The sequence below is a fragment of the Panthera pardus genome, unplaced genomic scaffold, assembly GCF_024362965.1.
Source record: "Panthera pardus isolate Hobbes unplaced genomic scaffold, ASM2436296v1 HiC_scaffold_27, whole genome shotgun sequence".
NCBI classification, from domain to species: domain Eukaryota; kingdom Metazoa; phylum Chordata; class Mammalia; order Carnivora; family Felidae; genus Panthera; species Panthera pardus.
The window spans coordinates 112,002,859-112,030,175 of NW_026526843.1; the positions used below are offsets into that span (position 1 = coordinate 112,002,859).

At 44.0% G+C, this 27,317-nt stretch overlaps 2 protein-coding genes across 3 annotated transcripts in view; one reads left to right on the top strand and one right to left on the bottom strand.

Moving 5' to 3' along the window:
* SYAP1 (synapse associated protein 1) overlaps positions 1–22,476 on the bottom strand; it is a 30,997-nt gene extending 8,521 nt beyond the window's left edge. Inside the window, exons 1-5 of the mRNA XM_019417991.2 lie at positions 22,130–22,476; positions 12,781–12,899; positions 11,945–12,011; positions 8,185–8,258; positions 3,812–3,951 (exon numbers count right to left, since the gene is read on the bottom strand). Of these exons, the coding sequence (XP_019273536.1) occupies positions 3,812–3,951; positions 8,185–8,258; positions 11,945–12,011; positions 12,781–12,899; positions 22,130–22,322 (593 nt within the window). The 5' untranslated portion in view covers positions 22,323–22,476. The remainder of the gene's footprint in view (positions 1–3,811; positions 3,952–8,184; positions 8,259–11,944; positions 12,012–12,780; positions 12,900–22,129) is intronic.
* A 165-nt stretch (positions 22,477–22,641) lies between these two features.
* CTPS2 (CTP synthase 2) overlaps positions 22,642–27,317 on the top strand; it is a 106,086-nt gene continuing 101,410 nt past the window's right edge. Inside the window, exons 1-2 of one of the 2 annotated variants that reach the window (XM_019417989.2) lie at positions 22,642–23,077; positions 23,257–23,311. The gene's annotated coding sequence lies outside the window, so the exon portion shown is untranslated. Of the gene's footprint in view, positions 23,078–23,256; positions 23,312–27,092; positions 27,219–27,317 lie in introns of those variants that run through there. The other variant, XM_019417990.2, reaches the window with a different exon arrangement.

A 27,317-nucleotide genomic window follows, 5' to 3' on the forward strand; every position in this document is an offset into this window, starting at 1 on the left:
GACAGGACCTGCCTTAGGGTTGCCACATCTGTGACTGGTGAAGCTGGGCCAGGAGACGAGCTTTTTCAGTGACTGGGGCAAAATACAAGATTAGCGACACGAGCTGGGCTAGATAAGAAGCTGACGTGCTGCTAGACGCAGCCCATCTTTTCTTTCATTAATTCCACCAACGTTCACCGAGTGCCACAGGCATCAGACCCCGTGCCAGGTGATTCAGGGACGAATAAGCCAGATTATCTGCCAACACAGATGGTCACAGGAATAATGACCTCTTACTTGTTAAGTTCCTACTCGATGCCAAGTTAGCATGTCCCAACCTCGTGTGGTCTCACAACTCTCTTTTTCTTAGAACATCTCCTGGAAGTAGTTTGGCGGGAGGGAGACCCAGCTTAACAGCAGTTGGCGCGGGGTTACAGTCAAGCACAAGTTTACCTGAGCAAACAACAGTACGCTGCAGCCGTGAGAATAGCTAACAGAACCTTAGGTGGCACTACAGAGCGACCCAAGGTACACTCTAGTGTGCTCTACTGCAGGCAGACAGCACTTTACATTCCTTTCGGAGGACTCACTTTTGGACCCTGCATGTTGCGGGGATACAGAGATGAAGACACCTGGGGAACAAAGAAAACAACTGGGGCTCTTTACCCAGTTAAGTTAAAAAATCCTCAACTGTTAACATCACGTTGAGACAGAAGGGAGCTTAGCTACCCAGGAGGTAGTGAGCTCCCTGAATATCTTCAAGGTCACTCTTAATTCTGACCTCTATGAAAAGTCCAAAATGAAACAGGTATGCCGGCAATCTACAACAGATTACGGGCAATCTTCGTTCTCTCAATAAAGCTAAGCATCTGGACTGTTTTCTTTCCCAGACCCTCTCCCTCTTGATGGACGAGGAAGTGGTCACGGAGGCACACTATAGAAACACTACGTGACCCTCTGGAGAGTCACAATGCAGATGACATATAAAGGTTCTGAGAAGCTCTGTGATAAACAAAACCACGGGAGTTAGCAACTCCCAAATGTCTACTATCTGATCACTTAGGCTTTCATGAACTATTTTCAGGCACTAGTATGCTGTGAATACCCTCTGGGAAACAATGAGCATAGGTCACAGTCCAAGGCCGGAAAGGACTTGTGATTTCTCTGCTTTGTCAGAGTAAAGACCTCAGAGGGCGTCTGTGATGCAAGAGCAGGGCCCGTCTCATGCCAGCCCTGCTGTCACAGGGAAGCGTTAACACACTAGGAGGCATTTTGAAATACAGAGCAAGTTTGTTTTGGTTTGTTTTCTAAATTGTTCCCCGGTTAGTGATGGCTTCTGCTTAGAAAAAGTGTCTCAAAGGACCAAAGCAGGAGTCCTAGATTTGTGTGTGATGGCTCATGTGTTTTATTATGGAAATTTCAACAAAAACAAAAGTGGAGAGACTAGGACAAAGAAGGCCCCTGTACCTGTGACCTAACCAGCAATCACCAGCATTTTGCCAATCACACTTCATGTCTGTCCCTCTCTTTTCCACGCATGCCCTTCTCTGGGTATGGGTTGGAATATTTTAAGGCAATGCCAGATATCACATCCTTCCATCCACAAATATTTCAGTAAGCATTTCTAACGGGTAAAGACTTATAAAAAATGATAACCCTAATTTCTAAATGATCCCTAACAGAATTAGCAATAGGAAACTGGAATTATATTACTCAATAGACCATTTAACTAGCTAGCAACAAACCAGAAATACTACTTGCCAAATACCAATTCTCCCAATCTTTTCAAGACTCTAAAATTACTGTCAGCAGTAAGAAGGCATCCAGAATTGTCACTAACCAACGCTGTGGACACCTAGCTACATGCCTGCCATGCGTAACCCTGGGCCACATGCCCCACTGCCTCAGGGTCTCGGGACCGTCCTGAGAGCATTGGCAGAGAGCCCGCTGTGTGACCTAAGGTGATTTGAATGGTCTTCAAGTTGATGGAGCCTTCAGGTACAAAGCCCACCCAAACCCCAGAGCTTTGCTACTCTTCTCTCAGAAAGAGGCAGTTATTCAGAATAGGTACAACCTCAAATTCCAAGATGAAAGAGCTTCTATCAGATATATACACATGAACTGTTCAAAAGCCAACTCTCAGGGTTTTGTGAGCATAATAGTGAAAAAAAGGTCAGTTGATAATTTTTTTTATATATTCTTCACTAAAAATAGCTACTTTATCTATCCACCTATCTACCTATTTATTTTTAAGTCATCTCTACACCCAACATGGGGCTTGAACTCACAACCCAGAGATTAAGAGTCATGCCAGCCAGGTGCCCCCAAAATAGCTATTTTGGACACAGTCTAAGGATTAGATTTGTAATGAGATTTGAACCATTCTAAAATAATAGAAAAGGAATTAAGTAAATCAAACCCCCCAGGACAGAGAGAACTGGCGAGGAAAGCACAGTGGAAGGGGAAAGGCTGATGGGCCAGCAGCAATCTACTCTGTAGACCGGAGAAAGCTGTGGTAAGCCGCCTGCAGGAAGGGCGGCTGGCGAGAACGGGCCGGTTCACCCGGGGTGCACTCGGACAGAGCCAGGGACGGGAGGCACAGGCATCTCTGAAGGCCGGGTGCAGGTCGGGCTCGAGACAGGAGGCATGGTGGTGAGGCCCCAGAGGAGCAGCGAGCTGGCTGACACCCTCACCGCCCCTTCCAGCTGGGGACTGTGCTTCCATGTGACAGAGAGCCACAGTTCACTGTGAGCTGAGCCACTCCACACTAAGGCAGCTGGCGTGGCTGAGACTGGTCAGGCAGGAGGTGGAGTCCTCTCAGGGAAGCCACCCTGCCCGAAAGGCCTGTGGGAACACACAGCTCTAAGTGCCCTTTCCGCAGGGTGCCTTCAGATACGAAGAAGGACGGATAAGGAAAGCCTGCAACATGAATCACAGAGCCCAAAACAAACACAAAAATTCAAGAAAAGCACCGAGACAAAAGGGTATTTCAAGAAAACTAGGTTCTCAGAGACCAGGAAGATACTGTACCCATCCAAAAAGAATAGAGTGCTATAATAATGGAAAGCTCACGGAGTAAGAAAGACCATGGACTAAAAATGCAATAGATTCAAAACAAAGAATTGGAATTAAAAAAGGTGAGCAAGAGCCCATGATGGCAGAGGGGAAGGGAGGAGACCCACCCACCGTGGGGGGCCTCTGCTGATCCCGGTCAGGGCTGTGTCCCTGAAGACATTATGCTTGCATGGGAACTGAAGGACAAGCAAGACTTTCGGAGGAGAACAAGGCCTGCGGGCAGAGGAAAACTTTGGGTGGGAAGGAGAACAAGAACACTGTTGCTAGAGAGCAGAGCCAGAGTGTAAAAAGGTGGTGGGCCAGGTCCTAATGAGCCCCGGGGACCTTAATTTTATTTGGAAGACACGGCACGTTGGTTGTTTCTATCGGAAACTGTGTTTTAGCTTCTAACTGGGGATAAAACAGCGCATCTTATCTCCACCCCAAATTTCCTGTTAGGCCCACTCTCAGTTTCGATTCTATGGCTGTGTGTGTGTGAGAAAGAGAGGGAGAGAGAGAGAGAGAGAGAGAGAGAGAGAGAGAGAGAGAGAGAGAGAGAGAAAGAGAGAAAAAGAGAGAAAGAAAGAGTCAGAGAGCGCATGCACACCAGCTGAAGGGCCACAGAGCCTATTTTCATGAAGACGGAACAGGAAACTGCTCTGGCCCCCACTCCAGGATTCTGCCCCGACACTCTGCATATGACCAAGGCCACTAGAAAATGCCAATATGTGCTGTGTGAGCAGCGTAGCTCTGGCTCAGGAACACACTGCTTACTTACAGTTTAGGAACAAGGGCAAATCTCATCCTACTCAGCAGCTCGTCCTCTTGGAGCATGATCAGGGCAACAGGGTACATCTGATCAAAGTCAAAATTAAACTGCACTCCAGCTGGAGGGTCACGAAGGAAATTCCTCTTGTCCTTTGATGAAAAGGGGAAAAACATGGGGAAAAATGTAGACAGCAATTAATATGTAACAGTGCATCACCAGTTTGACAAATATTCAATTCTCCTAAAGATTTCAGCCACAAAATCCACTGAAGTATCATTAACCTGTCTGCTTAAGAGAGAGTGGAGAATGACCAATCCTGTCATGTATTTATTATTTATTTTTTAAAGTTTATTTGAGAGAGCAGGTGCACACACAGGTGCACACATGCGCACAAGAGGGAGGAGGGGTAGAGAGAGAAGGAGAGAGAATCCCAAGCAGGCTCTGCCCTGTCAGCATGGAGCCCCTGAGATCACGACCTGACCTGAAACCAGGAGTGGGACACTTAACTGAGCCACCCAGGTGTCCCCTGTCATGTATTTTTTTAACAGTCTCCACTGAAGAGAGCCTTGTGGGAGGCCAGGAAGTTCAATCATGCAGTTAGTTGAAATTACAGAGTTTCAAATCATATGAATGTACATTTGTTCCAGTGAGTATCTTTATGTGAAAACTACTGTAAAATAATCTTAGAAAATTGGCTGCTTAAATAATCTTAGAAACTGGCTACTATAAGCATCAGTTTCATCATATCTTGCCCGTGTTAGATTTTAACCATATTTTTGGTTTTTGAGATGCCTACATCAATAAAGAACAAATCTGAACCTAAATAGGCTTTAGTTATTTTACCTTCTCATGTAAAAATTTCAAAGTCTAAAAAAATTGCCGTATCACGTTTCACCTGGATTTCTACAGCAGCCGCTGAAGGGGCAAGTATCTCCAGTCCCATTTCTCCCACCCAGAGCAAGCAACTTTCTACCCTGTCCCAAGGAAAACGTGTTTTACTGGTCACTAAAACCCTTAAATGACTCGTTTGTCGCCTTTGAGATGAAACCTAAACTTACCAGAATGGTACAGAAAGGTCTTCGTGATCTGGCTCCAAATCCACACCTCCACCTGCACCGTGCAGTCCAGTCATATCCGAATGCTTACAAAACCCCCTACCTGAATGTCAAGCCCTGCCCCACATCCCCCAAACATCCTCACACCCTCCTCCCAAGACTCATGACTCCACTCCAACGTCATCACTTCTGGGAAGCTGCCCTGAGATCATCCTCTTCCCTCTTCAAAATCAGGGACATGCCGCTTTCCTTGGTGCTTGGGTGGGTGTCCTGCACGACAGTGTTCAGCATGGGGGCGATGCTATGTGTGACTCCACTAGCAGATGTCCAGTAAGCCTTCGGGCTCTGGAGGGCAGGTCTCAGCCACCTCCAGGCCCAGGACTAGGCTGGCCCAGGGGAGGTTCTAAACACAATTTTCTGAATTGCATTCTCACAACTACCTAATGACAGCTGTACTATCAATTTCTTTTTTATGCATGATGCCCTGAGGGGTGCCCCAGCACGAGAAACTTAAAGGTCTACTCTGCTATAGGCTCTGAATTGTCCCAACTAGTGCTTGGCAAGTAGGAGAATGTAGCAACTCTGATGGAGAGATTGCTAGTCATCTCCCAGTATCCCTTCCTCCCTCCCTTCCAGGATCACAACTCTTGAGTTCCAGCTGGGCATGTGGCCACCCAGCCAGAGACTGGATTTCCCAGGCTCCCCAGCATTAGAAGTGGCCATGTGTCTAAGTTACCAAAGGGATGTAGGCCTGAGGGATAGGTGCAATTTCTGAGTCTCATCTTCCAAACGGTCTGGTGTACCCACCATCCTCTTTCCCATTTCCCACAGGCTGGAACACAGGCACGGTCATGAGAGCTGACTTAACCGCAGAGAAGGCAGACAACAGTCTAGGGGCTGGCATAGGATAAGATTAAGACAGGAAATACTTGGGTCTATAGATGAGTTCATGGGAAAAGCACACCTACGTGGACCATCTACCTCTAGACTCTTACATGAGGGGGGAAGAGGGAGGGAAAGTCACAGCTTGTTTAACCTACTGTATTTTTTTATTTCTTCACTATAGCAATTTAGTCTATCTCTTAAAACATTCAGAAGCCACCATAAAGGATGTACTGAAGATGGTTCAAAGCCTCTGGGTCATGCTGGTATCTTGAGTGCTCTCTTGCAGGCATGTCTGTGTGCAATGTTCACTGCATCATCCATTCAGCAGATGCCCACTGGGTACCTGCTGTGCCCCAGGCACCGTGCCACCTGCTCAGCAGGGCACAGCACAAATGGAGTCCCTCCCTGCCTGCACAGCGTTTCCATTCCACTTGTGGGGTGGGGGAGTGGGAAGAGACAGACAAGGGTTTAGACTGCTAAGGCTATGAGATGGGGTGACTAGTAGAGGGCTGAAAGGGTGGTGAGGGAGGTGACCTTTGAGATGAGATCTTGTGGAATGGTGTAGGGTGGGCTTCTAGGAAGAGTGGACAGCAAGCACCAGGCACTGAAGCAGGACAAAGCTTGGCTCACTTGTGTTCCAGAAAAAAACAGTGGCTGGAACACTGGGACGCAGGGCAGTGGGGCACGAGGGAGGTGAGGGATGCAAAGCCAAGGGCCTTCGAAGCCAGTGGAAGGGGTTTAGATCCTAGCCCACGCGAGACGAGATGCCATTAGAAGGCTCTATGTGGGAGAGTGACACGAAGGGATTTACATCATAAATGGGACCCCTGTGGCTACTGTGAGCTTGTAGGGAAAGGGGTAAGGATAGGACGGCGGCTGGGACGCTGAAGGCAGGAGATGATGGCATTGGGAGCACTGTGGTGGCAGCAGCAGTGGAGAAGTGGTGTAGAGGTATATCAGGAACATAGCGTTGTCAGGTTGCAGCAGGCCCAGGCGGGGTGGGGGTGGGGTGTGACTGAAGGAAGACTCTTGGGTTAGTGACTAGAACAAACTGGTGGATGACTGGAGTCTTATTTTGAGATGGAGAAGATGAGGACAGGAACAGGTCTGGGGGACAGAGGAGCTATGAGGACTTACTTGACTGTGAGTATCTGATGTCTGCCCTCAAATGACAGTCTCACTGTCCCAATTCTCTTCTGGAGATAAGCATTATGTGATGTCAGCATCAAGTTTGGCCATAACACAGTAAACAAAACACATGGTGTTCATGCTGAACTTGTAATGGATGCTCAGGCCTTTAAAGGGCTTACTAATGGAGGGGCACCTGGGTGGCTCGGTAGGTTAAGCATCTGACTCTTGGTTTCCGCTCAGGTCATGATCTCACAGTTCATGGGATCAAGCCCCATGTGAGGCTCTGTGCTGACAGCGTGGAGCCTGCTTGGAGTCTCTGTCTCTATCTCTCTCTCTGCCCCTCCCCTGCTTGCACTTGCTCTCTCTCTCTCAAAATAAATAAACAAACTTAAAAAAAATCTTTTAAGGGGTTTACTAATGAAAAAGAAAAAATCTTAAAAATGCCCTGGGGGAGGACAATGGAAGCAAAGTAAAGCCCAGCTCTATGTCTGTTTTCTAGACTGAAGTTCCATCTATGACTTTGGTTAAAAAAAAAAAAAAAAAAAAAAAAGAGTAGATTAAAAACAAAGCTTGAAAACCACTGATACAGTCAAAGCCCTATTTGCTGAGTCCCCTGCCAGGCAGGCTGCTAGGTGCTGAGGACAGAGATCAAAGCCAGTCTCTCCACCCACTAAGAATCCACAGCCCAGTGGAGACACATGTAAGGAGTGAGTGTCACATTTGGGAGTCACAGTCATCACGCCTGCACGACGGCAATAAAAGGCCCTACCTACCTCATAAACGTACAGTGAGGCTTAAAGGAGATAATGGGTAAGAAAGTTCTTTCTGAAAGTGTCAGGTACTGTACAACTGTTAACTGGTATCACTATGTTCCCTCTGAAATCCCAAGAGAAATCTTTGTAGGCCAGCAAAGAAAAGTTTATTTCTTTCAATTTCATTTTAAAATACATATGATAGTTAAGGAGAAAATTTAGAATACAATCTTTTCACTCAGATGAACTAGAATGATATCTAGAAACTTTGTATGATAGCATATCTCAAAAGATTATCTTAATAACATAAAAGAATCCTTTTAAGGCTGAAATAATTATTTTGTGTAACAGATCATACTTTTCTGTTAAGAAAAAAGAACTTAAGGAGAAGTTAAAACTTGGCGGGAGGGGGAACTTAGGGGGAAAAACCAGCAAAAGTTGATGTGTACAGTTCTAGTATCTCAAAACATTTTAAATACTATATAGAAGAAAAACATTCTATGGACAAAGTCATGATAGGAAGAAAGTATCTCTATACAGGGAATCACGAGGTACTTACAGCAGATAAGGCCAAGATTTGCTGTTGAATTGTTTCTTCATCATTACTATCAACCCATGGTGGCACTGCTGCTTCTAAAGGTTTTAATAATAAAGAAAAAAAGAGAAAAACATGTTACAAAGGTTACACTGCAATCGTGGTTTGAAAGAATAAGTTGCCACATAATCAATGTGGCAATTTATTAGTGAGCTCCAAGTATGAACATTCATCATAATTCCTAGACTTAAGATATGAATCTAAAGCATGTACTCATTTGGTAAAAAATTACTTGAATTATATGGTAGAGAAATTGGACAACACCTTGACCAAGTGACCCAAATGATCATCACCAATGAAAAAGAGATGGTCATCGTAGGCCTCCAGATGGGCTATCCTGAGAAGGACACAACATCATCTATGTAGTATTCTGGCCAAGAATGCATAATTTGAATCTAATCATGAGGAAATATCAGCCAAAGCCCAACTAGGAAAGGTCTATTTAAAAAAAAAAAAAGGAGGCCAAGGGGGCGGGGGCAGAATATCCTTTGAAAACATTAATGTCCTAAAAGACAAAGGTCCTGGATTGGTGCAGATTAAAAGAGGCTAAGACACATGAGGAAAGCTATGCTGCATGCTGTATTGAGGGGGAAAACATACAAAGGACATTACTGGGTCAATGGACAAAATTAGAATATGCACATCGTATCAGTGTTCTTTTCCTAAAGCTGGTAACTGTCTGGTCGGTGATTATGTAAGAGAATACCCCTAATTCTTAGGAAACACACATTGAGTGGAACAAAAAGACACACACAGAGGGAGAAAGGGTGTAAAGGACAAGGCAGTTGGACTAAAACCAACAATCTAGGGAGAGGGGGTATGGGTGTTCTCAGTACTCCCTTTTTTTTTTTTTTTTTTTTAATATATGAAATTTATTGTCAAATTGGTTTCCATACAACACCCAGTGCTCATCCCAAAAGGTGCCCTCCTCAATACCCATCACCCACCCTCCCCTCCCTCCCACCCCCCATCAACCCTCAGTTTGTTCTCAGTTTTTAACAGTCTCTTATGCTTTGGCTCTCTCCCACTCTAACCTCTTTTTTTTTTTTTTCCTTCCCCTCCCCCATGGGTTTCTGTTAAGTTTCTCAGGATCCACATAAGAGTGAAACCATATGGTATCTGTCTTTCTCTGTATGGCTTATTTCACTTAGCATCACACTCTCCAGTTCCATCCACATTGCTACAAAAGGCCAGATTTCATTCTTTCTCATTGCCACGTACTCAGTACTCCCTTTATACTCGCAACTGCTCTGTAAATTGAAATTATTTTCAAATAAAAAGTTCTTTTGAAAAAGTCACTGTACTTGATTCATGACAAAAGGTGATAAGCAGTTAGGAACTGAGAAGAGGGTTGTCAGGAGTGAAAGCAAATAAACGGGCAAATCGGGAAGTAAACAACAGGGCTGGGATCTACAACAGACATGTTGTCTTTGGTGCTCACAAGAAGAAGGGGATTACAACTCATCAGGCTTATACTGTTGGGTGACAAATGCAGCCACTGAGAGGTGAGTCCCAGGGGTCTTCTGCAGAGACCTGGGAGGTGATCTTGGTCTAGGAGGAGTTTAGTGCTGGGTGTGTGTAGGGGGTGTTCAGAGGGAGCAGCAAGTAGGAAATAGTGGAGACAAAGCCAGTGAGCATCCGAACTGGGGCTACCATCTGAGCTGGGGCTGTGGAGGTGGGAGGTCAGCACAAAAGATACATGCAGGGGGTCCTAGTATTTTCAACAAAACGCCCCTGCCCTTTTCTGTCATGTGGCAAAAGTCCAATGGAAGGGACATCCTATTGTGTACCAACTGATAGAAAAGTTATGTGTATGTGTGGATAGACATATGGACAGACAGACACCTGGCTCATTCTTAGGCTCATCTTAAACAAGCAAATGGTGGCAATTATAATCCAAACCCTGTTAAATATAAGATAAAATAAGCATATTTTCATACTTAAAAAAATTGGGGTAAAGCCCCTTGAAAACACTATTTGCTTTAATATTCTGGCCTCCAATTTAAGTCTATTCACCTTGGGTGGCCTCTCCTGGTACTACTTAACCCTCAGATGAGGTCCTCTCAAGGCTCAACCTACCGGTATGGATGAGACACTCCCTGCCTCCCTGTTCCTCTGAAACTGCTCTTTTTAGGGTGACCAGTAACCTCCTGGTTGTCCAACCCACGGACAGTGCTTAGTTCTTTTCTCTCTAGGCCCAGTTTCCTTCTTTGTGAAATGGAGATAAGAGTAAGTACTTCTGAGTTTCTGTGACCGTTAAATGAACAAATGCACAAGGAACACTCACATGGTGCCTTTCCTCATGGTCCTTGTAAATGGACTTCTTAGCCGACCTAACTCTCCTTGAAATTCTCCCCTCTCTGGGCTTCTATTGCTTCTCTCTCCTAGCTGTTGTTTCTTGGTAAGTAAACGGGCACTGGTTTTGATGGCAGATTTGTTTCATCACTTACCAGCTGAGCAACCTGCAGCGAATTAACCTTGTTGATCCTACCTTTTAGTAAAGAAGATGTTGCATGTAAACATCAGGCACTCAGGAACTGTCAATTTCTCCCATTCCTTCCTTCCTGCCAACACTGTTAGATCTCTGCTCAGCTCTCTTCATGCTCGACACACTTCTCACTGAGCTCACCTACTCTCATGGTTTTTACACAAATTGACTTCTAATCTGTATCAGTAGATGGAATTCTTCATGCATGCTTCACACAGGAATCAACTGCTCCTGTTGGACCCCGTTCAGTTAATTTAGAGCAGTGCCAACCAACAGAACTTTCTGCACTGATGGAAATGTTCTAGGTTTGCACTGTCCAATATGGAAGCCACTAGCCCCTTGTGGCTATTGGGCCTTTGAAATATGACTTGTGCAACCGAGGAATGGAATTTTCCTGCATTCCCTTCCCTGCCTTTGTACATGTTCCTCTCACCTGGGGTCTAATGGGTGTCTCAAAACTGAAAGTGCCTCTGAGCCTTTCCCCTGCTCACTCAAAGTTCCTATCTCAGAGGCCCTGACCAGCTCCTACCCCAAGTCTCCAAGCCAGGATCACTTTCTCTGCTATCCTAAGGTAGGCTAATTTGTATAGATTTTTTGTCCCCAAAGCTGCTTTCCACTTTGAGTTGCCTGACCCGCCACAGGACTAACTAGCTCTTTTTGAATTTGTGGCACTGCTCAAACTGATGGAATTGTTTTACCCTTTTGCCAAATTCAAAGACAAGAGGCCGGTTTTGTGTTTGAGTACATCCAAACAGTAAAAGTAGACATTTTGAGATCCTGTAACTGCAAACATTTAAACAAGCATTTGTCAGTAATGAAATGCACTAACTTCCTCAAACACTCCATGACTTTTCATGGCCCTCTGTCACTCCTCTAGAAAGCTCTTTCGTTTTTATCTCCTGAAGAGAATGGGAAGGGAGCCAACTTCTGCTAAGTGCCAATTATGTGTATATCACACAGTGTGTTGGCCATGTTATAAAATGAGAAATGAATGCTCACTCTGTCACAGCCAGCTCCCCAGAGGGGCTGTCACCAGTTCCGTGGGAACAATTTCCTCCCTTCCTTTAAACCCCAAAGGTTTATGAGCTTGACTTCCCCACTAGTCTTTGTGCTACCTGAAGGATGGGGGCTGTTACACATTTTTGTATTCTCAGCGCCTCAGTGTGGTGTCTGGCACATTAATAGGTGCTCAATAAAATTTGGTAGGTGAGTCATGTATAAAAACCGATATCATACCTGACTTTTTGGTATGCTGTTCCTCAACAAATTTTTTCTGTTCCTTCTGAAAATCTCCTATAATGGTCTGTTAAAAAATATATAAAGAGTCAAATTACTTCGAGAAGCTTATTACATGTAAGATTTGTGAAGTCATTTGAGACATTAATTTTATTCAAATAAAAAGGTTAAAAAAGTGATACTTCACCCTTTCTCCACCAAAAGGGAAAATCAATTCAATAGTTTTGAATTTTAAGTATACAACCTTTTTTATGATGGATTATCTTTTCAAATGCAAAGATAAAATGAGTTAAAAATTGAATTTTTGTTTTATCCCAAAAAACAATAAAAGCCAGGTCAAATCTCATTCTAACGTGTAGTACACACAGCAAAGCAGCTAAATAACAAGCTATCTGAAGTTTAATTGATGGCCTCCTTAGTTCAAATAATTACAAACATAAATGAAATTCCCCAGGCCTACACCCTACCACTGCAGGAAATGAACAAACTCATTCCTTAGAGTCTGAAAATGTAATTCCTAATGGGACTTTAAAAACTTAACTGAATGATGCAAAGGCATAAATATTTGGAAACAGTTACAGTTTAAAATTAAACTCACAATATAAAAAGTTCAGTATTATGCAAAAGTATCAGTGTATTTCAGAATATATTAAAATTAAAACCAAGGTTATTTAAATCATTGCTACTTCTTATACAAAAAGAAGAAAAAAACCTCCAAGAGTCTCAACAATTAATATTTTTATCAGAATATGATATCCTACTTGGATTAATGACGTTCATAAAAAAGGATAATTATATTTAGCTGCTAATCAATTTGAAAAGATGTTGAAATGTACCTTATCAATGATGTCATCTATCTTTCCTTCTTCTACTGATTTCTTTATTGTTTGTGCTGTTTCAGCAACTGATTCAGTTATCTTTTTTGTAGCAGCAGTTGCAAAGCTAAACAGATAGTCTGTAAAGAATAAAAGACAGTCTATGCTCCATTCAAGTACAATGGTTATTACATTTGTGATTTTTCCCTTAAAGAGCTCTCATGCAAATCTTCAACCATAGGTCATGTTTCTTGTTAACTAGGACGTGAAACGAGAAGCACTGACAGTACCCCACCTTCTGGGTGGACCCGCCGGCCATCCATACCCGGCCTTTAATTCATCTCTTGCAAAGAGCGTTAAGCATACGCCTCCCTTCTCCCCCAGTAGTCTCTTGTTCTAACTTATCTCAGCAAGTAACCTCCCTTCCAACTTCACAAATAAGATCAAGGCTCCTTTTCACTTTCCTTCCTTTCTAGACCCTAAATATCCTATTTTATTTTCTCCTTCCCTCTTGTTCAAAGAAAAAATGTCCCTCCCTCCCTAGATTAACCCATCTCGTGATAAATCTGGGGGAATTTTTAATAAATAGAAATCTTGGCAAGCCCTAATATAAATATAAGTCCTTCTTAACTAATAATAATGAGCAAATATGTAGAATAAAATTAAAACCGCAACATATAAACTTTCACCTTTACAAAAGCACAAAGTTAATGTTTCTAAAGACCCGAAAAGACATTATGTATCAAAGCTCTATTGCAACCGCAACATAAAGGCCTGTATGTAAACAAATATCATTTCGAAGTCCACAATGTATACAACATAGGCTGCGGGAAGCAACCTCAGGCAGGTCCTGAAGCTGGACCCGCTGGGGGATGCTCCTGGGCCACTGCCTTCCAATCTCATCTAGTGGGAGATACTCTCTAAGTTAGGGCACTCTTGCCTCTGCTACTTGCACGTGCTGAGGGGCAGGTGGGTTGACTCTTACAACACTCAGGGAGAAAACCCAGATAAGAATGGCAAAGGGAGCTTGGCACACCAGATTAAATCCTCACTGGTGGCTGGTATCACTTCCAGAGAATCAGGTAACTTGTACCACTACCTGGGAGCAGCAGTACTATCTCCCCATCTGAATGACCTTCTCTTCCACTTTCCATAGCCTTTACCATAAAGAGTCTACTTTCTCCCATTACGTCTGGTGGCATTCACCTGTCCATGATGTCAACACCCCATTGTGACTATAAAATGGGACACTACTTGCCTATGGTCTCCTTCTCACCATTCTTCCCCCTCCTATTCTACATTCATATGATCCCAAGAAATTCTTGAGTATCTCCAAGGAGGTTTCAGATACATTATTCCTAGGTTTGAACCACCTTTATCTTCCCTCCTTTTATCTGACTTAACTCTGCATATACTGTGCATCTCCACTTACATATCGCTTCTCAGGAAATGTTCCCTGGCTCCTTGACTGGAGTAGGAGCTCCTGAGATGTGTTCCCTCAGCACCTGTGTTGCCCAACCAACAATATTCATGACACTCTATTGATTACTTGGTGGATCTGTCTTCCCAGACAGACTCAGGGCCCATCCTAAGTTCCACCGGGGCAGGGACCAAGGCTGTCTGATTCACCACTGTATCCCCAGTGAGTGACCAATAAGTCCTTGTTGAATGGACAAATGGGGGGCAACATAGTAAGTTTTAGGGAAGGGTTTTAGGGAAGTCCCTCATTTCTGTTTGGTTATGATTAGTCTATTTACAATAAATTGGGTAGACAGCCAGATTATTTTGTAATAATATTCTTTGCAGAGAGTCAAAGAAATCTGAAGTTCTAAAAGAGCAGGGTTCCTTTTAAGATTTTCTCTCAGGAAAATGTTAAAAAAATTTTTTTGATGTTTATTTTGGAGAGAGAAATAGACAAAGCGCAAAGCGGGAGGGGCAGAGATAGAGGGAGACCAGAATCTGAAGCAGACTCCAGGCTCTGAGCTGTCAGCACAGAGACCAACACGGGGCTCGAACCTGTGAACCTCAAGATCGTGACCCGAACCGAAGTTGGACACTCAACCGACTGAGCCACTTAGGCGGCCCTGAGCCACCTAGGCAGCCCTCAGGAAAATGTTTTTAATTAGAATCATCATTTTTATGGGGCGCCTGGGTGGCTCAGTCAGTTGAGCTTTCAATTCTTGGTTTCGACTTAGGTCATGATCTCATGATTCATGAGTTTGAGCCCAACATCCCGGCATCAGGCTCTGCATTGACAGTGCAGAGACTGCTTTGGATTCTCCCTCCCTCTCTCTCTGCCCCTCTCCAACACAGACATTCTCTTGCTCTCTCTCTCAAAATAAATAAAACTTAAAAAAAAAAAAAAAGAATCATCATTTCTACTCCAAGGAGTACTGCCATTTAAAAACTGGTATTTTAGGGGCGCCTGGGTGGCTCAGTCGGTTAAGTGTCCAACTTCGGCGCCGGTCATGATCTCATGGTCCGTGAGTTCAAGCCCCACGTCAGGCACTGTGCTAACTGCTCAGAGCCTGGAGCCTGCTTTGGATTCTGTGTCTCCCTCTCTCTGACCCTTCCCCAGTCAGGCTTTGTCTCAAAAAATAAATCAACACTAAAAAAAAAAAAAAAAAAAAAAAAAAAAAAATTAAAAATAAATAAATAAATAAATAAAAACTGGTATTTTAGGGGCACCTGGGTGGCTCAGTCGGTTGAGTGTTTGACTTCGGCTCGGGTTGTGACCTTGTGGTTCGCGAGTTTTGAGGCCTGCATTGGGCTCGCTGCTGTCAGTGCAGAGCCTGCTTCAGATCCTCTCTCGCCTTCTCTCTGTTCCTCCCCTGCTTGCTCTTTCCAAAATAAACATTTAAAATACATAAATAAATAAAATCTGGTATTTTAGCATAAATATCTCAATTCTCAGATTTTAATGAGGTACAGTACACTGAACACAGAGAACACTGGAGAAAGTATAGTTCTCGCCCTCAAGGAATGCCCATTTCCAACCAAATAAAAGACTCAAAGACAAGAGGAGCAAGAATAATCATTAAACAGAAGCACTCAGAGAAGGGAGTAATTAGAGAGTGGTCTGGATTGTGAAGTCAGAGGGAGGGGGGGCATGGGAAAGCATGATAGGAGATTTTCAGGTAAGAAAGCTCATGAAGATGAGAAGTGGCTTATTAGTTTTGCAAATTAACATATCGGCTGACACCAAGTTAAAGGCAGTTTTAACTACATGGTTAGAAAAAGTTGAGACTAAGATAAGAGTTAACAGGAAGTAATAGGAGTACAATGTCCATTTCGAGAACACAGGCATAAAGAGAAGGTCTCAAGTGAAGCAGCAACCAAAGAAAAGGAAGACTAAATAAAATGTGTCCAGTGAGCAAGACTAAGCAACCTTATGAAAGGAGGGGGCAAATTTCAAACACTGAAAGCAGTCATTTTACCTTCATTTTAGACTCATAATCATCCTGGGAAGAATAGGTGTAATCTGCCCAGTTTACAGATAGGTAAGCCAAGGCTCACAGAGGATAAATGATTTGCCCATTAAGATAGTGGCAGACTCTGCTGATGGCCTAGCCAATGCCTATTCCCTTCCTCCTTGGCAAAACAACCCCAGTTTGGTGGGAGCTTATCAAAGCTGGGGGTGGTCCTGGGGACTTCCGACACAATCAAGGTGGTTTTATTAAGCCTCTGTTAGATTTTCCGTAATTTGCAGCTGACTTTTCTGTAATTTGCAACTGATATCACAATAAAGACAATAGTACAGAAAACTCAAACACAGGCTATCTGCTTCTAACTGGCAAGCTTGTGCCCCAAATCCCACACTGCCTCATGTCAGATGAGCAAGTGACAAGGGCTTGAAGAACTAAATGGAATGATAAAGTGGGGGGCGCGGAGTGGCTCAATTGGTTAAACGTCCAACTTTGGCTCAGGTCATGATCTCATAATTTGTGAGTTCAAGCCCCACATCAGGCTCTATGCTGATAGCTCAGAGCCTGGAGCCTTCTTCAGATTTGTGTCTCCCTCTCTCTCTGCCCCTCCCCTGCTCGCATTCTGTCTCTCCCTCTCAAAAATAAATAAACATAAAAAAAAAAAAAGATAAAGTGGGAAGGTTCTCAAAGGTTAGAAAAAGCATTAAAATTATCAGAAGAAAGAGAAGAAGGTAGAGTTTGCTTGCTGCTAGAACAGGAAAGAAAATGAGCAGATAGTGATTTCTAAGGCAAAGCTTTAGAAAATTAATATTCTTAAGGCGCAAAATACTGTATTTCATAAAATTTTAGAACCTTCATGTTGGAGGACTTTAGAGGTTACCTAATTGAACCTCTTATCCATGTAGCCCCACTTCTAGGGATAGGGAGCATGTGACTTCAACGGGTAGCCAATTATTACTGTTATCCCCTCTAATTAGGAAATCTTTTCATTTGCCTTGTCATTCCTACCTCTCAGATTTAGATCTGTCCTTTTAACTAACATAAAATGACTTTTCTATGAAAAAAAACTTTCAGAATTTTGAGCAATGCCCCTAAGTTTCTTCTTCAAGCCAAAATCCCCAGTTCTGTTTAGTATTGATCATAAGCCATGGGATCCAAGCTCTTGACCATTTGTACTGTCCTCTTCATGGTAAGCCAGAGTTTGTCATCAGCACTGAATTGGTTATTTTACTTCTGTATCAAAGCAGACGTATATTTTCCTATATACACACTAATTTTTGGAGCCCTTTTAGTCGTACACTAAGCAAGTTAGGCACCTAGAACTTGAAATGCACTTTCCCTACAGAAAAAGAGGATAGCCTAATTAACATAGTTCCACTGCAAATATTAATAGCATTTTTCTTTTTTTAAAAAAAATTTATTTACTTTTGAGAGAGAGAGAGAGAGAGAGAGAGATTGAGAACAGGGGAGGGGTGGAGAAAGAATCCCAAGCAGGCTCTGCGCTGTCAGTGCAGAGCCTAATGCAGGGCTCAAACTCACCAACTGAACCATGACATCATGACCTGAGCCAAAATGGAGTCAGACGCTTAACTGACTGAGCCACCCAGGCACCCCCTACTAATAGTACTTTTCAAAGGAGAAGAGATGATGGCCCTTCCTCCATTTCTGGGCATGGACTGACCTTAGGGATGGTTTTGAAAAAGCCAAAGCTCATTTTTGGCCACTCTCCCACTTGTTTAAACTATGCAAACGACTCACGTATTGAACGTTCTCAATAGAAACGTTCTCAAAGAAAAACGTTTTTTTTCTTAAAAAAAAAAAAAAAAAGTACAGGGGCGCCGGGGTGGCTCAGTCGGTTGGGCTTCCGACTTCGGTTCAGGTCATGATCTCATGGTTCGTGAGTTCGGGCCCCACGTCGGGCTCTGTGCTGACAGCTCGGAGCCTAGAGGCTGCTTCTGATTCTATCTCCTTCTCTCTCTGCCCTTCCCCTGCTCTCACTGTGTCTCTTTCTCAAAAATAAAATAAAAACATAAAAAAAATTTCTTAAAAAAAAAAAGTACAGATAAACCTTCAATTTGGTCGACTTCAACAAAAACCAAACAACCAGTTTGTACTGAATAATAAGTTACTTTGAGGCATGAGGCCTTCAGGGAGGTTGGGAGGCGCTTTTCAGTGAGTTCCCTTATCAACTGTCTCCTTCTGAAGCAGGTGATCCTAGGAGGCTGGAGTTTATCAGGAGGGAGGACCAAGGATGGGAACGTTTGGTTTTAGGTGACGGAATGGAATGTAGGCCTGGGTGTCCACCACTTGTAACTGGTGAGTTGCCTACATTTACAAATAGATCACCATGAACCAGAAGTATTTAGAGTCCAGCCCTGAAGGCAGGCACTCAACAAATGTTTACAGAACAAATGGGGCTCCCAGAAGAGTCCGTGTAGATTTTAAAAGGCTAAAGAAATGAATCTATTCAGTGGTTGTCAGGCTGAGAGGTGTTTAACTTCAGGTTTTTTAAATTTTATTTTATTTTATTTTATTTATTTTTAAAAATACTTTTATTTTATTTTTGAGAGACAGAGCACAAGTGGGGGAGGAACAGATAGAAAGGGAGACACAGAATCCAAAGCAGGCTCCAGGCTCTGAGCTGTCAGCACGGAGCCCGATGCGGGGCTTGAACCCACGAACCATGAGATCATGACCAGAGCCGAAGTCGGATGCTCAACCGACTGAGCCACCCAGCCGCCCCATAACTTCAGGTTTTTTTTTTTTTAAAGTTTATTTATTTGAGAGAGAAAGACAGAAGGAGAGAGTGGGAGAGGGGCAGAGAGAGGGAGAGAAAATCCCAAGCAGACTCTTCGCTGGATCCCATGAACCTGGAGATCATGACCTGAGCTGAAATAAAGAATCTGACACTTAATGGACTGAGCCACCCAGGTGCCCCTCATTTCAGTTTTTAAAAAATGAGTCTTTTTAAAGACAACATACCTTTTAGGATCAGTACGTAGAAATAAGAAAATATCTGATCATCTCTCTTATCTTTCTGAAGGTTTGTGTGTAAACAAGAACCTTTACATCTTTTTAAAATCACATAAATTTCAGAACCAAAAGAGCTCTCTTATTTGGAAACGACATTTGCAATGTGCCTGTGGGTGGGGAAGTTGGGATTCTCTGTCTTCCTCGTTCTCTGCCCCTCCCCTACTCTTTCCCTCTCAAAATAAATAAACTTAAAAAAAAACCAAACAAACATGAAATTAAAACATCTCTGAGCCTGACTCCCACTTGGGTAGATTCATGGTAGTACTTCCAGCTAACCTTAGCTTCCCCAAACACCAAGAGTCTGGTGAGGAAAGAAAGAGGTGGGAGCATTAGGCTCCAAAGTAGACATCCATATTGAAAATAAATCTATTTTAGAATATTCAGGACTTTGTTACTAAATACAAACATGAAGTTTCAAGTTGATGATAAAGTCCTCACTGTTTTTAATATAATTGATTGTCAAATTGACTTCCATACAACAGCCAGTGCTCATCCCAACAAGTGCCCTCCTCAACGCCCATCACCCATTTTCCCCTCTCCCCCGCTTCCCATCATTCCTGTTTGTTCTCTGTATTTCAGAGTCTCTTATGGTTTGCCTCCCTCCCTCTCTGATTGTAACTATTTTTTCCCCTTCCCCTCCCCCACAGTCTTAAGTTTCTCAAGATCCACATATGAGTGAAAACATATGGTATCTGTCTTTCTCTGTATGACTTACTTCACTTCGCATAACACTCTCCAGTTCCATCCACGTTGCTACAAAGGGCCAGATTCCATTCTTTTTCATTGCCACGTAGTATTGCATTGTGTATGTAAACCACAATTTCTTTATCCATTCATCAGTTGATGGACATTTAGGCTCTTTCCATCATTCGGCTATTGTTGAAAGTGCTGCTATAAACATTGGGGTACATGTGCCCCTATGCATCAGCATTCCTGTATCCCTTGGGTACAAGAGTCAGACGCTTAACCAACTGAACCACCCAGGCGCTCCCAGCATGTGACTCTTGATCTCAGAGTTGAGAGTTCAAGCCCCAAGTTGGGTGTAGAGATTACTTAAAAAAAAAAAAAAAAGTGACTTTTAAAAAAATGTTTATTTATTTTTGAGAGAGAGCATGTGGGGGAAGAGCAGAGAGAGAGGGAGACAGGATTCAAAGCTAGCTCTGCGCTGCAGCAGAGAACTCGATGTGGGGCTCGAACTCACAAACCATGAGATCATGACCTGAGCCCAAGTCGGAGGCTTAACCAACTGAGCCACCCAGACACCCCAGAAGCGACTTTTGCTAGTTCCCTGAAGATCAACGAAAATGGCTCTCTATGTTGTATGAAATGGAGTAAACACCCATACCCTGCTTTTCCTAACATGGTCCCACTTGTATCCATCTCAACTACCTAACATAGCCTTTCTAGTTCTAGTCCAATTCATCTGACATCTTTTGAAAATGGCAAGTTTGTTTCTCCTCAATTTTCTACACAGGAAACAGTTATTCCCTCTTTAGAGATTTTGTTGTACAGCACTTGGTTTTATTTCTTTTGTGCACTGTTTGGGGGCCTTGAGCTGAGGTTCTGTACTGCCATGATTTTACATTAGATCTATTTTCCCTGCCCCTTCCCCCAAACTTTTTGAATGTTACAGCCTTTCTTTCTTCTTTTAATGTTCATGTATTAATTTATGAGAAAGAAAGAGAGAGAACAAGAGAGGGTAAGCATGAGCCGGGGAAGGGGAGGGGGGGAGGGAGGGAGGGAGGGAGAGAGGGAGAGAGAGGGAGAGAGAGAGAGAGAGAGAGAGAGAGAGAGAGAGAGAGAGAGAATCCCAAGTAGGCTCCTTCCTGTCAGCAAAGAGCCTGACTCGGGGCTTGAACTCACAAACTATGAGGTCAGGACCTGAGCTGAAATCAAGACGCTTACCCAGGTGGCCGGTTTAGCGCCTTTCTTATTCTAACATGTGTTTCTCCACTTTCAGACTCCAGCCTCCCCTATGCTCTTCTTGCCTTTTAGCAGATTCTTTAAAAATGCTTGCTAAATTTACTATCTACCTTTGCCACAGTTCTCTCGCTTGTAGTGCCACCTGCTTTAGGACTCACCTTCTCAAGGATGTTTTCTTTGATCATTTAAGCCCGCCAAGGTCTCCAGAATCAGAATTACCAGAGTGATGTGTTTATTTTTCAAGCCTACTACTTTCACTGTCCTCCCTAACTAGACTGTGGCTCGCAAAGGGTACGGCCTTTCAAATGAGACAGACCTGGGTTCAAATTCCACTTCTACCATTTGCCATAGCTTTGAGCCAGTAACTGTAGGCTTGTTCTCCCAACTCACAGAGGTGTTTAACAGATTAAATGAGAAATCGTCCACAAGCCATCCGGTACTGAAACCTGCATCCCAGACAATAATCGACAAGTACTTTTCCGCCTTAAAAAAAAATTCCGCTGCACCTAAACCAGCCTGAGGGACGCCTTCGGTAACTCTTCCCGCAATTTACTTCAGACAACACACTCGGCGCTACAGACGCAAAAGGGCACTTTTCCAACCGACTTAAGCTCCCCAACGCCCCCCGTCCTGGGGGTGGGGGGTGTGGAGGTGAAAGCTCAAGAAATGAATAAAAAAGATTCCCTGTCAAACCTAAAGACGTCGAGCCACACCGCTTTGCGGAGGCCCTGGCTCCCAATGTTTACACACCTCGTAAGGCGGTGACCTGTCACCAGGAACTTGCCCACAATCTGACTGCTGGATGAAGCTCCAGCCTTGCCCAGATCCTCACCAACCTTTCCCGTCCCAAGAGGACCCACAGACACACCTTCCTCCCATTCCACCCGCTCCACACCCCCCCAAGCAGTCGGGCCTGCGCCCCGGGCGTCAAGAGGAGGGAGCGGGCATCCCCCTACACTCTCTGGTCCCGAGGGCTGGAAGAGACTCACTGCCGAGGCCTTTCGCCTGGTGAAGGAGCTCCTGGTCCCCCGCTTGCTGCGGCTCCCCCTCCACCGACTCGGTCACCGCTTCGGAGCAGTTCTGGGGTGGAGCGTCTCCCTCCAGCTGCCTGTCTCCCTCAGATTGCCGGCCACCCGCCGCCGGCTGCTCCAAGCCAAACCAACTGCTCAAACTCCGGAACATCCCGCCCGCGGTGCCGCTACCGCGGTCCGGGTCACCGGAGACCCTAACTAGCACCGCCGGCTAGCGACTCCACAACGCTTGTCTCCCGGGGAGATGGCCAGAAATGCGACCCGCGAGCAGCCTGTCTATCCGTCTCCCAGTCTCTATGGCAGCTCCGCCGCCGGCCGCGCGTGCGTCACTTCCACCAAAGGCCCCGCCCCCGTGGGCTGTTTATTTCAGTAACTTTATGACGTGCGTGGAAAGCGGACAAAGGTTTTTCCCAGCGTAGTCCCGCCCTGTCGTCTCTCCTCCTTCCCCAGCGTTTCTAGGTGACTGACCCTGCCGTGTAAACGGGTCTTTGTCACTCTAAGCAGCTTGGCTGCTGGCTCAGCCTCGCTTTGTCAGGCCACGCTGGGCCGTCCACGCAGAAATGGAGGTCTTTAGCCCCTTTCTGAGTCCGAATCAAAATTGGCCCCGGGCCTCTAGGTCCAACGACCAATTTACAGGGAATACAGCAGACTAAGGAAAGCGTTAGAGGACCCCATGGGATGCGGGCAGCAGAATCTAAGCTGTGAGAAACCACAGGACAAACGACCTTGTTTCTTCAAATAAATTGCAACAGAGGGGAAGGGGAAGCTATAGGTTAGAAATGAATTTAGAGACATAACCCATGACAACCAGTGGATTTTATTTGGATACTAATTCAAGCAAACATTGGGAGAAAAAGTATGACGTTTATAAGAATTGGAAATTTGAGCAATGGATAGTTGATGAAAGTAACGAATCGTCACATTAAAATTTTAATTGTAGAATACACATAAAATGTATCATCTTCACCATTTTTAAGTGTACAGTTTAGTAGCGTTAAGTGCATTCACATTGTTGTGCAACTATCTCCAGAGCTCTGTGAGTTGCAAAATGCATTAAACAACTCCCCATTCTTTCCTCCCACCAGCCCCTGGCACTCACCAATTTGTCTCTTATGAGTGTGACTACTCCAGGAACTTCATGTAAGTAGAATTATACCGTATTTGTCTTTTTTGTGACTGCCTTATTTCAGTTAGCGAATACCCTTGAGGTCATCCATGTTGTGGCATGTGTCAGAATTGTCTTAAAATTCTGCCTTAACAAAAGGCTGTGTTAAAAAAGGCTGAATATTTCTTTGAGAAAGAGAGGGAGAAAGAGAAAAAGAATCCCAAGCAGGCTCTGCATTGTCAGCATGGAGCCCGATGTGGGGCTCCAACCCATGAACCATAAGATCATGACCTGAGCAGAAATCAAGAGTCCGATGCTTAACTGACTGAGCCACCCAGGTGCCCCATACCACTGTTTGTTTATCCATTTATGTGTTGATGGACATAGGGATTGTTAATCTTTAAATTGTGGTGGTAGTATTGTGTGTATTTAAAGGAGTTCTTATATTTTAGAGAGTTGTACTGAGATATTTACCAACGAAATGATAGGATGTCTGGCATTTGCTTCAAATTAATACAGGATGGGGGGAAATGGGTAGGGATATAGGTGAAACAAGCCTGTCCAGGGGTTGACAGTTGTCCAAGCTGGTGGTTATACTTTATGTCTGCTGCTCTATACTTTTATTTTTTCCCATAATAACATGTAAATAAACAAAAAAATGAGTCAAGTAAACAACTACCCCTCCAAACAATTCATGAACATATTTCACAAGCACAGTCTCAAGCAATCCGTTGGCAAAGGACACCCATGATTCCTCCTCCCACCATTTTGAAAAGAGTAACTTAGTTCCAGTGACTTGTGTGAATACTTGGGGACAGATTGTGATAGATTATGATTCTGATTTCCCTGCTCTCCAGTTTTCCAGCCTGAGGTATATTTACAATTCAGGTCCAGGACTTTAGCTTAATAAACCCAAACAGCTTTATTGAGATATAATTCACATACTACGTAATTAATGTGTTTAAAGTGTACAATTCAATGGTTTTTGGTATATTACTCTTAATTTTTTAAATAGTAATAAAATATATATTAAAAAATCTGCCCTTTTAACTATTTTCAAAGGTACAATTCAGTGGCATTAATGACATTCCTGCCTGTTTTTAGAGTCAGACCTCTTAGGACCAATGTTTTCTAGGATTTGTGTCAGTGAGAACCTGAAGGTGGTCAACACTTTATTGAGAAGGGATATTTGGTTCAAGTATGATAGAAATGAGCCTAGAATTTCAGTCAGGAGCTTACAGGAATGAAGATTCTAACTTCACCATCTACTAAATGAATAACCTTGACTTGTTATTTGTCCTTTCTGCCCTTCAAGTTTCTTCACCTGCAAAAATATACAGCCAGGGGCGGGGGGGGGGGGGGGGGGGGGGGGTTGGGCTTTCAGTAAGCAGAGGTAGGGCCCAGCCTATTCCACTTTACTTTTGCTTTATCTCCAGGAGCACCCAAAACCACAGTGAAGGCTGTGTTTCCCAGGGAACAGACAGTTTTACAATTGTTCTGAAAGGTAGAATTCTTCAAAATAAAAAGACTGTAAAAGAGCATGAGCCATCTACTTAATGGCAGACTTCTTTATCATCTCTTTTTTATCCTTATTGCTATGCTGGTAGTAGGCCATTAATAAACACTTGTTGAATGAGGATATTCTTGTCCCACCCAAATCAGTCAATCTGAATCCTCTTATCAAATCTGTTTTTCTGCTAGATCCACTCCCCCCCCCAACAATTTTGGATTAATAATACAATAGTTATCATAGTAATCCCTTTGTATTCACAAAATATCTTTTATCTGTTAGCTACATAGATGAATAGACTAAGATAAGGATAAGACCCCACATCTTGTGGTGAAGAATCTGGCTTTGGGGGTAAATGTTTTACAGTGACTTTGCCACTCATATTAACTAATGTACCTTTGGTCAGGAAACTTCACATCTCTAAGCCTCAGGTTATTCATTATAGAAAGGGGATCATAGTAATTGTCCTGGTTATAAAAAGGGAATGAAGTATTGAAATGTGGAAGGAAGTCTTACATATGTGGCAGGTAAGTATCACCATTGATGTCAACCCATTTCATAAATGTTCTTTCCACAGGATCCTCTGGGAGACTTGTTTCATAACAAACCTCTCCATGCCTCCAGCCTTCAAAGGTGTTTCCTCCTTTTCAAAAAATGTATTTATTGGCTTTCATGAAGACTTCAGGCTTCCATACAGTTCCTACTGAGTGGAGCCTCTGTTTATTTTTCCAGAAGGTGACATCACCGTCCCTAGCTCCTTCCTGCTTCTTCCTTGACACTACTCTGTCATCCTTGGTGGAGAGAAACTCCCCTTTGCTTTGAAACTCATCTAATTTTTGCCATACAACCCTCCAACCATCCTTGTTGCTGTCATCTATTAGCTTTGGGATCACTCATCCACATTCGCTGAAGATTTGGTTTCTTGGCCTCCATTGGCTCATCCAAGTTCAAAGCCCTCACTGTCCCGCGCACCAGCCTGGTGGGTGCTAGGTCCAATTTCAGTGGTGCCCATCTCATTTGACTCTGTTTTAGCTGTCAGACCCTAAACTGTATCATCTCCTGGAATTACTTACCCTTTGAAGTCTCCAATGCCAACCCCACACTCTGGTGACAATGTGCCAGCTCCCTTATTCCCATAGTCCCTTTGTCTTTAGTTCTCTTTTCTTTCTTCTAGTCTGTCAGCTCCACATTGCTGTCAGTCCTTCCCTGCGTGGACTAGACTCTTAGTGCATTACCATAATCAGATTCTCTCAGGCCCTTAACTGCCTCACTCTTTTTCCCTCTACTCAGCCCACAAACTGCTTTAATCATAAATATCCATATTTATAGATCTACCTATATAGCTGGCAAAATCATAGCTGGCCACCGTTATGCAACAGTGGTTATGACTCCTCTAGGTCTTCAATGACACTTGTCTCACTTGGCACTCTAGTGACTCTCGCTGATTATTCACAATTTTCACCACTTTCCTAACTCTTCTATCTCAATTCCCATCCCTTCTATTGTCTAGTTAGATCCTTTCTCCTTCAGCGGTTTGTGTTCCTCCCTTTGCCTTAAAAACGTGTGTCCTCTCCCAGCCCCAGCCAGCCTCCAAACACTTTTTAAAAAATATTTTTTATGTTTATTTTTGAGAGAGAGAGAGAGAGAGCGAGAGAGCGCGAGCACAAGTGGGGGAGGGGCAGACAGAGAGGGAGACATAGAATCCAAAGCAGGATCCAGGCTCTGAGCTGTCAGCACAGAGCCTGATGCAGAGCTCGAACCCATGGACCTCGAGACCATGACCTGAGCCCAAGTCTGAAGCTCAACCGACTGAGCCACTCAGGCGCCAGAAATCCTCCAAATACTCTTAAACAGTCTGGAAGCCCTGATTGTCCTTTCCCAACCCAGCTTCGCCCCCTCTCCCCTTCACTAGTAGTGTTTGAGGAACTTTACTGATTTGTTTTATTAAATATTTTATTTAAAACTTTAAAAAATGTTTATTATTTTTGAGAGAGAGAGACCGAGGGCGAGTGGGGGTGGGGCAGAGAGAGTGATACTCAGAATCCCAACCAGGCTCCAGGCTCTGAGCAGTCAGCCCAGAGCCTTGTGCAGGGCTCGAACTCAGGATTGTGAGTTCATGACCTGAGCGGAAGTCCCACGCTTAACCACTGAGACACTCAGGAGTCCCCAAAATTGTATTCTTAAGTAATCGCAACACGCAACATGGGGCTGGGACCTACAATCCCCAGATCGGGAGTCGCAGGCTCCACCCAGCCTGGCGCCCCAAGGAACTTTAATGATTTCAATAGACGTGTCGAGCTGCCTCCAGACTGCAAGCCCCTCAAAGGCAGGAATCGAGTTTTATTTGCGTCCTCTTCTTAGCGTTCCTGCAGTTCCTGGAGTGCAGTAAGGGTTCCACAAACGTTTGTGACAGCGTGAAGCTCTTTACAGTGGTGAGAACTGGACGGGAGGACCCAAGCCAGGGTGTCGCCTTGCCTAGAGGCAGGGGCTCGCCGGGAACGTGGCGTTCACCCGCGCTTCCGAAGTGCCTC